This window comes from Amblyomma americanum, chromosome 5 (genome assembly GCF_052857255.1).
Source record: "Amblyomma americanum isolate KBUSLIRL-KWMA chromosome 5, ASM5285725v1, whole genome shotgun sequence".
NCBI classification, from domain to species: Eukaryota; Metazoa; Arthropoda; class Arachnida; order Ixodida; family Ixodidae; genus Amblyomma; species Amblyomma americanum.
The window spans coordinates 91,583,186-91,595,551 of record NC_135501.1 but is presented as its reverse complement, the minus strand read 5'-3'; the positions used below and the strand labels follow the sequence as shown (position 1 = coordinate 91,595,551).

Below are 12,366 nucleotides of genomic sequence, written 5' to 3'. Positions count from 1 at the left end.
ATTGTGACGAGTGCTGAAAAACCGAGAACGATAACCAGTGGGTCAAATTAAAAGTTTTCTGTGCGAGAGATTGCTCCATTTCGCAACGAGACTTCCTGAAAATTGCTGAGAGGGCTGAGTTAGAGCGTAGCGGTGAGTATTTGTCAGAGTACTTGCTTTTGAAATTGCACAATATATTCGAGGTAACAGGAAATATGTAGTTCTGCAGGCGAAAGGACAAGCCGAGAAACAACGCGCACATAGGAAGCATTGCATCTGCGTGCGTTTTTTTTTGCACTTGTCCCATCGCGTTACGTTTTCAAGGTATGAAGGTTTCCCACGTTAGAGACAAGCATTATTACACTTTTATTGTCTACGCGTAGTACAAGAACGGACGCCTCGAGCTACGCAAACACACATTCATACAGAGTCTGCCTATTCGCTAACACACATTCACGTGTTAGCAAATAGGCAGACTCTGAACACTCCTCGGATACCAAGGCGCCATAGGGGCACTTGACGACAGTGCTGCAGTATCTGATAGTAAATAACCTGTATGCATGTATTTTTACAATTCCGTACAATTCCGTTAATACCGCAGCGGTGGCCTAATGGTTTGAGCATGCGCCTCGCATGCGGGAGGTGCGGGGCTCGATCCCCAGTGCCGCCGGGTACCAACCGATGATAAAATAGGTACAAGCTTTCCCCTGATCTGGTGCTCGGCTTAATGAGGGGGAAATGCTCGGGAAATGGGTGTTTGACCCCACCTTGAGAAGTGGAATATACCTTGCGCCATGGCGCATCCTTGGCCATAGATGCCCTTGCAACAGAAGAATTCATCATCATCATCATCATCATCATCATCTAAATTTTGTATATATAAACAATTTACATGTGCATGCCCACGACTATGTAGGCAATCAATCCTTTAAAAAAGAGCTGTGTTACATATGTACTATCGTGATGGCACGAAACGCGAACAACTCGGCGCCTACGCGCTCCACTCTTCGAATTTCTTTCGATCGTGCTTTTACCTGAGTAGTAACAAAAAGACCTTATAGTCGTCCCAGAATGTATCACGGACGACTCTAGCGTCTTTTTGCTACCTCCTAGGTAAAAGCGTAATGGAAAGAAATGCGAGCAGCGGAGCCTGTAGGCGCAGCGTTGGTCGCTTTTTTCCCTTCGCCCCTGTACCTTAACTACAGTTCCTCATTAGTTTGCCTCCTGCACTGTCATAGTGACTGAAAGCAAAATACGCACTGCTGCTCGCCAGCCTCAAGAATCTCATAAGTGTCTAATAGGTCACGCACTTTTTTGTATTGCGTGCGAGAAATTATTCTGGTCCCTTCAAATGAAAGGGCGAACTTGCGCACTGCACTATTCGAGGCAAGATATTAATGCTGCATATTTTATCAAGGTTATTGCCATGTTTGCTCAGTCTACAGCATTTAGTTGGTCAGACAATGCGAAAAGATGAAATCTGAGGGAAAAAGGGAAAAGTGGGAAATGAGCACTAAAAAATTAGCAAACATTTGTTTCAGATCTGGTGCCGTTTGTTATATTCAATTCTCATGCAGAAAGTGTTACACTGACCGGTCTGGCAGGTGCTTGAATGCCAGATTGCGAGACTGGGAGGGTTCTCTTGAAATGAACTACCTAAGTGTAGACATTTGTGCTTGTTGCTTCTTGATCATGGCAGATCAGAAGAAAAAATGCTCAACAAGACGACACAGACATAAATATCTGTGTTTACGACGTGTGTTGTTTTGAATCCTCGCAGTATTCTATAGCTGGTTTAGTGCAATTGCTCTGTCCGGTGAGATTTATTTTACATACACAGATACACATGGGACTTTCGTCCGTGTAGGGACATTATTATACGCCCCAACGAAAACACTGAACATTTATTTTCATCACCGGCCTAACTACACCAACTGCAGGACGAGGACGTAACATCTCACCCCCATTTAATCGTCCTGTCCACCATCCGCTATCTTATCACCCGCGAACTTACTCATCATATCCCCCCCCCCTGCTCGCAGCACCCACCTCATACGCTCGCCCTCTCTAGAAATCTACTTTGTTGCCTTAAGGGAACATCGGTTATTTTGAATTCGCATTTATTGTCCTGGCTATAGCTATTTTTTCATCTCGACTAAGGCAAGGATATCAGTAACCTGCGCTTCTTCGGTGACCCATTGTGCTCTGCTCCTCTCAACGTTGCACCTATTCCATAGCTAGCTGCGCTGTTCTGAGTTTTCCCTACGATCTTCGTTAGCCTCCATCTTTCTGCCCCATACTTCAGTACTGGTCTGATACAGAATTTGATATATTGTCACGAAGTGTTGACTGCAATCCGCGGAACAGAACGACAGCGAAAAAGGCGTCTAAACAAAACTCTTTCTTTGGTATGACTCGCGCCCAGAATGGACTGAATCAGTGGGCGGCGCCGAAACAACAAGCGTGCTCGGCGGTCGTCGAACAGAAGTCCGCTGCTCTCGGTCGTGCTCAATTTAACGCTGGCAGCGAACTTTCGAGATACGCCGCGCAAAGTTACCAGAACATTCTGGAGCAACCTAATATCGGCTCCGACTGGGTGCGAACAATCGAGATAAATCTGGTCGCGTCTTGCATCACAAGCAAAGCGCTTAATTGGCATGCAGCAGCTTTGAAAAATGAACAAACACTACTAAGATTAGCGGGAATATTTTACTTGAAAGACACTGCTAAGCTACTTTCCGTGATCTGAGAATACTTGTCAAATGCACTCTATGCCAGCCAAACTCCTTTGGCTATTTCACTCTCGTCGTCCGAATCTTCTGCACTTGCGTGCCCTGAGTAGACGTATTAGCCCAAAGAAGCCCTAAATCGCAGGATTAGTAGTAGCTCTTAAAAACTAGAGAAACGCGCTAAGGAAAGCCTGATGACGTTGTTGTCAGAGTTTGCGTCCACTTCACGAGAGCTAGGCTTCAAGAGTCGATTCTATACATTTAATTTAAGATTCTTGTTCAACGCAGATTGTAGGTTTTTTTTGCGCTAACGTCTTTCCAAATGATATGAAGGAAACAGCAAAAGTTCAACTCCTCTTAGGAAAGCTTGAATTTCTTAGTAAATAATTGCTATAGAAATCTGGATGAATCTTTTACATGATTTTCTAGAGTTAACCATAATAATTTTAATTATTTTTCATCCAACTTATTAGTTTCCAAGAGCGAATAAGTCAGCCTTCAATTTTGCAGCAGTGATCGTAATCTGGCTCGAAAATTTAAGCCAGCTACACTCCCAGTTCTGCTGTTGTGATTGGTACACATCGTACAGCAAGCCTTTCAGCTAATATTGTAACAAAGGAAACACAGAAACATATTCACAAAAAGAATTTATTCAGAACTGCAGTGCTTGGCGAAAGTTAACATATGAGAACAGTCCTGCTAAGACTTCCTGAGTTCGTTGGAAGCTTTTCTTTGTATGTGTTGAAAGCTCTTCCAGATCATGAACGAAAAACGGGTTTTGAACTGTGCAGGGGCACTCGATGAGACGCCGATCTCTCGATATCAACGTCCAAAAGGGGCGCGCGTGCCATCACGCAAAAGGCAGAGAACCATTTGAATTGGCTCCAGTGACAGCCTTCCGGAAGCTGGATGGTCAAGTCCGTGCCGTTGTAGCTCTCCAGTTCGCCCATCCTGTGTGGACGAAGCGCCAGTTTAAAACTTACGCAGCTGTGGGCGTTAAGTGTGCTTTCTCTAACATGTTTATTATATTTGTGCGAGACATCAATAACGATTTCGCAAAACTTACGTACGTACGTAACACGCCTATATATCTGTCTAGAACAATCATCTTGCCTGAGATGCAAACTATGCCCCGACGTGTACTACCGTTTTGAACCAACCAATTAGCCTGTTATCTCTCTTCAATATTTAGCAAAACTTTTGTGAACCTTGACAACTAATAAAGGCGGGGCTCGTACATAGTGTGTCTAGCTTAGCTACAAGGTTTAGGTTGAAACAGCGGACGTAGACGAGGACGGAGTGTGAGGAAGACAAACACGGCGCTGAATTCCAACCTTCTATGGGCGCTGTTTCAAAAAAAAAAGGCTGCGCATAGCTACAAGGCTGAGCATAATGAATGCCAAAGAACTGAGGTAAAGAGTTTCGTCCTCTTCCTTGCAACCAACATTTTCAGCGGCCTGACGCATTTGGCATTTTATCTTTAGGGTACTCCGTAGGCCACGTCGGAAACGCACACCACGAGATATGCATGGGCAGCTACTGCGGCAGCTACGTTTTGTGTATAGACGATCGTGGGTTGCCCTTCCCGTGCCCGTGAGTGTTTGGCCACTAACAATCACTCCTTTCCAGCACGGAATGTCTTTTGCGCTTTTTGTTCATTCCTCTCAGGGACCCCTCTAATGTTACTTCTTTTTTATACTGGTATCTGCGATCAATATCAAACCATGAAAGGCCCGCCGAGGTGGCTCAGTGGTATTCGCGTTCAGCTGCAGTTCTCAAGGTCACATGCTCGATTCTCGCAGCGGGGGCAATAATTGGAGGAGAAAGCAATAACGCACACTGGATGTACGATAGCAGTGAACGACTCAACCCCATGGGTGGTCTATACCAATGTCCCCGCAGCACTCTGCTACGGTGCCCCTCATAACCCTCGTATCACTTTGGGTTGCTAATCCCCAGCTTTACACCATGGAGAGAGGAAAATTACTGCTGTTGCTACTTCGGCGCATAAACGCTGCCATTTCTTTGCATACTTCATCCTTAGCTTATTAATATAGCCTCACGTAGTGCTCCTTCAATCGTTTTTTTTTCGAATATAGGTACGCTTCCGATTCCTGTAAAATTTTTGAGGAATAGAAAACACTGCACCAACGCCAATGTCTCCACTTAAACTCTGTAAAATTATCGTTACCTCTAGCGCTAGCTGGGCAAGAAACGAATTTAAGCTTTATTTGGCTTCTGTTCTCGATATTTGGTTGTTGCAAAATGCCGTAGGCAAAACATTTCTTTATGACCAGTGCATCCGGTTTTCTATAGAAACTGAAAAGAATTCAGCGTTATGCTAACTATGCCGAAATATCATGAAGTAAATACGTTTTCTCCTCAGGCTTCCGTAATTGTTCATTACGAATTTTCCTCATTCACATTCACTGGCCGAACTTAAATACGTTAGGCGTGGGTAGCCCCATGACGAGCTACTACATATCACGAAAAGACAGTCAACGGCCTTGTTTCTACAGAATTGGGCTAACCCAGTCAAAAGGTAGAAAGAAATAAATGCTTCTAAGACAGTGCATGATAGTGCAATGTGTGCTGTATAAACGGGGAGAGCTGCGAGAGGAATCTTTTTCAAAAGATGGGGCCAATTTTCTGAAAGGTTTTTTTTATAATTGTTAAGAACGGGCAACTTAAATATCCACCGAGATGAGGCCCGTGTAACCGCTACCGAGATGCCGCAGATGCCAAAAGCTTGGTATGTTTCTGCAATTTTTTCGACGCCCGGAATGGTCACCCCTCTTTGCTCATAGGCTCGTTTCTAAACCGACATGACCTCTCCGTGTCGCCATTCCCGAATCTCTCACTCCGTTTACCATTTGTGTTTCTATCCTGCAAACTCTCTCTGCGCAGCACTTGAAGCTGTGGTAGTTATTTTGTGATCCACTAGGTGCCCAAGATGTGGTGTCTTCAAACCAGAGTTGCCGAATTACACCGAGCTACAGACGTCTGTTCATAACAGGCGCGTAGCTGATTGGTAACATGAAACTCCGGCGCATGAAGTGAATCTGGATTCGGAAGCCAAATGCAGCAATGCTTCTATACTTCATCAAAGATTGCTCTCTTGGCGTTGTTGGCTCAGTCAGTAGCGCACCTTTTTTCTCCGGCCGAGGGTACCACCGACTTGCGTTCTGTTGCTATAGCCATCACACTTGTTATATTAATTCTTTTGCGTTGCTCCATACCAGCCAAACAAACAAAAACGTGCTGGCGACCGGCACCCTTCGCGGAGGCTAGTTGAGTTGGGACCTATAGGCTGCTCAGCCCATGGACGCGAATACAATCCAGGGCGCGACCACCGCGTTTCAATGCAGGCGAAATGCAAGATTTCCTTCAACTGTGCGATTCCAAAGCACGTTAATGAACACCAGGTGGCTGAAATTGATTCAGAGCTCTCTGCTATGGCGTCCGTGAGAGCCCATATGCCACTGGCTTGTTGAACCCAGCACACTAAAGGGAACATTTACCGCAAAGCGTCGGCAATTCCGACTGTACTGTTCGCACAAGGTGTATTCACAACTACAAGGAGGTTCGATACAATGTTCGCCGTCGACATGTTCTCAGTCCAATCAAATTCGTTTGATTCATTCTTAGGATGGGATGCAAAGAAAAATGTGACGAAAATAAGCAATTTAGAGCCAGCGATCAACGAAAAATTTGAAAAAACTGTAAGAAGCCGCTGGTTCAATAAACAAAAATCAGACTATCATGTCGTTGACAGTTTACGTAAGCATAAAATACACTGCAGGAAAAGTGAATCTTATTCTAGGGCGGCTCATAGATACTGGTAGATGCACATGAGTCTTAGGGACTGTCGCTCAGCCACTTATCTTTCCTAACCTTTTCTTCGCAGCTTTTCTCTCCCGGCTTTCATTGTCACTACATATGTATGCCACTCGCCACGTGCCGAAGTAAAGCGGATGGTGCCAACACGTGCTACACCGAACGCTCGGACATTCGCCGCGGTCAGACGCTGCTGTCATCACGCTCGCCCACCGACACACCGAAGAAAATTTAGACTTAGTTACAGGCTGCTCTGACGCATGGCGCCGCAGTACCTGCGTTCTAGAGTTGGTGCAGATCGCGGCAACTCAGGCAGCGCTGCAGCCTTGCTTATCAATTGCCACTAGGACTGCGCGAGCGCCTCTCGGCCTGCAGGGCAGAAATTTTGCTCCTTCCCGTCTCGCGTTAGCTTTTCCCACAACGAGACAACGAGGACGGTGTTGTTTACACGTGCGCTGCTCCGGCGGAAGCGCAGCACGTAGCACCAGAGACCTGGTGTACTGAAAGTTTATAAAAAGTTCATTTAGGTTCCCCTCTGTGTTCTCCCTCGAATCTGGTGCCAGGGTGCCCACGGCACGCCGACAACGGGATCTACAGAAAATTCATGGTTAAAATGGTCAGCGGTCTTTCGCTTTGAAGTGCTTTGAGGCCTTGAAGCGTGTTTTTTATACAACTGGACGTGAAGGAGAAAATACACTAAATGCATATTGCATTACTGCGGAACACGATAAGAAACAATTATACATTTAGCGCAGGTGGCCTCCAAACAAGATTTTAACGCTGCAGCCCCTTTCACCCGCACTCCTGAGATCATGCAGGGTTGTATAGGCCGCCATTCCCATACGCATAAAATATAACAGGACGGAATGGGTGAGGGACGGTGAAAACCAGATAGGTTTACGCGAATCATGGTTTACGGCGGCTGCAATGTTCGCACAGCGTGCACGTAGGTGTCTGCGCCTTGTGTCTTTGATGGGAAAACGGCTTCCATCTTAGGAGGAGTGCGGAGCCAGAAAATGAGGTGAGGGATGAAAAACTTGTATTCGCCTGCTTCTCCGAGAAAGTTCTGGCAGCAGTGTCGGCTATCTGAAGGACGAACGAGAGGCTTAGCGTGCGCTCGCGTGGGATCATTATGTAGCTGCACCAAGAATGCAAGGGAATGGAAAGAGGTGCTCGTTATGACAGAAATGTGGAAGCCAGCAATCAACGAAACCAAGGTGTATAGCGGATCTCGGTTTTTGTAGCTTTTATCAATGAGGTATTATTAAAACCAGAAGAAAAAATAACTACATGCCACAGGTGGGATCCGAACGTACGACCTCCGAATTTCGCGGGAATACGCAGCATTGGAGGTAATAGAGGACGTACCGCCTCCGAACTATGGGCGAGGGTGGCGCTGGTAACACTATCGAGAGTCGATTAGATTACACATAAGTACTACCGAAAGCTGAACATTGGACAGCCGTCGCCGTAGCTCAGTTCGCAGAGAACCGGCCGCGAAAGGCGTAGGTCGTGAGTGGGGATGCCAACGACGGCATATAGTTGGTTTTCTTCTGTTTTTACTGATCAGCTATTGATAAAAACTACAAAAAAGACATCTTCTATGCTCCTTGGTTTCGTTGGTGTGGGCTTTTGTCATTTGTACCAAGCATAGTGCCATTGCTTTTTTCTTTCTTACCACATATAATTTTGCCTACGTCAAGTTTTTTCTTCTCCCCTTCCAGGCTACCTCTATTATTAAGGTTGTGCGTGAATCTCTCAATAACACACTCCTTATTTGGATTAGGTAGCGCTTACTGATTAGCATCGGTTGCTCTGACAGTTCTATTCGGTATGTGTGGTTAGAGCGTTTTATTCTTGGACGTTTCTAATTCAAATCTTTCGTATCCTGGAAGAGCTTACCGGTATCCTGTCAAACAATCCTGCAGCCTACTTCTATGGGGACCCTTTCCTGATACTTGTGGTAACAACGTTGATTGTTTTAATATTTTGGTCGTCATCCTGGATAGAGGCCAAATACCTGTTCCAAAACAAAAGATGCTGCATTTTCCTATTTTGCTGCTCAGCGTTAACTCGTTTATGGGCCTTACTGGTTTCTTTCGTTCCCACTTCACGTTTCAGCTAATTCGGGGTGTTACTATTCTATGGCTGTTACATCGCAACTCTCCGACGACTTCTACATATTGACATTAGTGAGAGAGAGCGCTCAGCATAAAGTCTATTTCAGCTTGCTCTCGCCAATAGGGCTGGCTCTTCGACGTACAAGTCTTGTTCTCCCGTTGGCTGAATAAGCAAATTATGATGCGTACATTTTTCAAATTTTTTTATATTCATAATTTCTGTAAACTCTGCAAGTAACTCACGATGATTTTCTTAAGTAAGACAAGTTGTCCGGCTAGTTGGTGCTGATCCATTAGTGTTGACAGCGTTTAAAAACAAGGACCAAAGACAGAGAAATGATGAGGTTATTTTTGGGGACGGAATAAAATAAATCCCTAACATCAATAGAAAACTTTCGCAAGACTTTGCCTCTACTCTCATTCGCAAACCCAATAATTTGTTCCGTGTGCTTCACCAGATAGGGATCATTAATAGAATGCAAATTCAGTTTACCTTGGAAAGTCTTTGCAGGATAAACTAAATTTGCTTTCTATTGATGATCCATAGCTGTTGAAGAACACTGAAAAAGTCATTGGGTTTTTGAATGGAAATACAGGTTAAGTCTTCCGCGGACTTTCTATAGATGTTAAGGATTTATTTTATTCTATCCCTCAAAATGACCTCCTGAAATGCGTTCGCGAAGCTATCGACATTCATGGAGCATATCCTTCCAGAATAAGCGTGGAGTTCAGCACCCTGTGACGTCGTCTTTCATGTCCCTCTCTTCTTTCCGTGTTTTTAAGCGCTGCAAACAACAATGATTCATTTCCTAGAGGCAATCCCTCAGTCACCCTCTAGCTGGTATCAAGACTACTTGTTGCCAATCTGGTCATTAAGTCACCCATCAATGCAGCACACTACGACTTAAATAGCACTAGGATAGGCTCTTGATCAGCGATAGACACTATAAGCGTTATCTTGATTCACGTAATAATAGCGTTATTATTAGTAGTGTTGGCGTTATCTCACAGTTATCTTGATTCCCGTTCATGTGTCGCGGAGATCACGTTTTCACAAGCAGTACTCACAGCCGTTGTTCTTGTTACCATTACAAAAACGGCTGTCATTTTGTTTCCTTTGCTTTTCATGGTCGCCAGCTTGCACAAAAAAAATTACGCTGTCATTGAAGCGTACTACAACAAGCACTTAAAAGTTTTGCTTCAAACCTTTCATTTGACTGAGTCCAATATTCTCTCTTATTGTCTGGTTAGAATACTTGAAATTAGTCTAATGTTTTTAAAGATAAGTGCCGGGCGAGTTGATATTTCATGCTTTCATTCACACGGCGCAGAGGCGAAAACGTACAAGAGCGGAAACACCACAAAGCGTCGTTTTAAACTCCAAATAAGAGCGACATGCTTCTCAATTGTCACGTAAGTGCTCATTCGGGTTCCACCACAATAATTTTCCCTGGACATGCGCACGTGAGCAGAACAAAACCCGACGAATAGTGCATTCTGGCGCCAATCTTATGATCCGATTTCGTGATTACACGAATATCATAAGCGCTGGCTGCATAACAACAATATCGCTCCTTAAAGTAACATGAGGGTTCAAAGGTCAGGCTGCAAATGTAGTACAGTAGTATTATTAGCGCTGCGAGTTATATTACTAATAAGAGAGGTGCAACGTTGGTGCCACAGAATGATACCATAGTGAATTTTATTCTTTGTTAGCAATGTCGCAGAAGAGAGCAATATTGGGGAGTTGGTTTGGGCAGAGTAGAGTGAGATGGGAATGGCAGTTTGGAAAGTTTTCGTGAATATGATCACCGCTGATGGCACAGGTAAGGCATTTTTAAACAATGGTTAAGCACAGCCTATGTTTTACACCAAACTTAGCCTCGTATATAACACTAAATGTTTTCTTAGAGACAGCCAGGTCACACGCTTAAACAAATTTCTTACCATGCTGCATAAACTTGAAATGGTAAACCAAAATCTTGACAAAACAGCAGTACGTTGTTGGTGGCAATAATCAGAAATGATGAAATAAATAAATTTACCTGAGTTGAAAGTAATTGCACTCTTTACCTCTTTTTTTTTCTTCTATCACTGATAATTCCTCTTCGAAACTACGGGAACGGAACCCACACCAATTGCAGGGGGAGTAAGATACAGCGAGAAAAATATTCGCGGAATTCACGGCGTTACTTACTTATTTCCATCGTAGATAAGGTAAGTGAGCTCCTCCGGATTGGGCACGTTTGTCGGCGCCGCCACGAAGTAGGTATCTGCATTGAACATTGAAGCTCTTTTACATTCTTGGCACAGAAAACAGGAGTTGTTTTAGAGCAATAGCATGGAGGACTCTGTTCTGCAGAATATCCATTGGCGTTGTAGTCGGAGCGAGAACTCCGGATAGGCCGAAAACACGGCTATGTCACGCTGATTTGAAATGTGCATGTTCTGATTAGAAGGCCACAATATCACTCTAAAGTTATTATTGCATGTAGGTATACATAGTAAATAAAGTACGCTAAAATTGAAGTAATTAGTCGGGACACCAACCCCTCATGCTAAATTTGCGTGTCAGACTGCCTAACCGTTGACCACACATGCAGCTTCATTCCGCTTGGTTAAAGTGGAGCTTCATATAGGGGTCGAGTGGTCTTTCACATAATCAGTAAACAACGTCTTTGCCTGCCAGGGAAACGGAGCAACTGCCGTTACCCACTAATGCTATCGCGTCACACCCTAAAATCCGGAACTTCAGTGTATCCAAATGTTTTTGTAATAAGACATGTAATAAAATCATTGCCGCGCTTTTGGCAAAGCAGGTTGCTTAAAAGACGACGGTTTTAAGAAGATGGTATTTTGACAGTCATTTTTATTAAATTGGAGGAATCTAATTGACTTGGGCACCAAAAGCTTTCAGCAGTGTAATATCCTCAGCTATGCATTCATTAGAATGCGCTCAGAATAGAAAGTGAATCTCGTGGCACGGCAAACGACAGTGTGCATACACGCTAAAGATTTGGTTGAAATCTCAAAATGCCTAACAAAATGGGCCGAGCACAGCGCAGTTAACGAATTATTTTTTTCATGCCAGTTGACTGCGACGGCTGAACAGTTTTTCAGCGCAAGTTGAACGGGTACGTAACGTCGCCAGCCACGCTGGTGTCGCTGCAGTCGCAAATGGATGCTGTTCGGATTTCATCAAGAGACGTTTAAATAAATACAACTCTGTCCGCTTTAATATCGTCAGCAAAAAGGCGTGGTTCTTGCCCTTCCCTTCGCGGTCATGTGTTAAAGAGCAGGGTTATGAATGGGCAACAGTCTTCTGTACCAATGATTTATTGTATGCATTATCGAATTTGCAGAGGCAGCACTCAGTGCATACACTACAGGGAACGTGGTCGCCGAGGTCGACGTTGTTCTCCACAGAGGAGAAGGCAGGAGTAAGTGTGGCAGAAAACGCGCGACTAAAAACGACAAGCGTGAAACCTGATTGAGGCTTCAATATTTGGGAATCTAATGTTTCCGGCCGGCCCCTGAGAGAAAGTCGTTGGCATGTGAGCGTCTGCGCCTGCTATTAGCCGTGCCATGAGACAAGCGCCGGCTTTTCATGGACCCGGTAATAACAGAAACAGGAGAGAGGGCTGCGCATTTGCTCCCCCTTCCTCAGCATAGCTTGGGCAGTAGCGCTGCTCTTCTCGAAT

At 44.6% G+C, this 12,366-nt stretch overlaps 1 protein-coding gene across 1 annotated transcript in view; it reads right to left on the bottom strand.

Moving 5' to 3' along the window:
* Window positions 1-3,373: 3,373 nt before the first annotated feature.
* LOC144134878 (protein Skeletor, isoforms B/C-like) overlaps window positions 3,374-12,366 on the bottom strand; it is a 28,087-nt gene continuing 19,094 nt past the window's right edge. The window contains exons 8-9 of the mRNA XM_077667688.1: window positions 10,863-10,938; window positions 3,374-3,659 (exon numbers count right to left, since the gene is read on the bottom strand). Coding sequence (XP_077523814.1) covers window positions 3,467-3,659; window positions 10,863-10,938 — 269 coding nt within the window. The 3' untranslated portion in view covers window positions 3,374-3,466. The remainder of the gene's footprint in view (window positions 3,660-10,862; window positions 10,939-12,366) is intronic.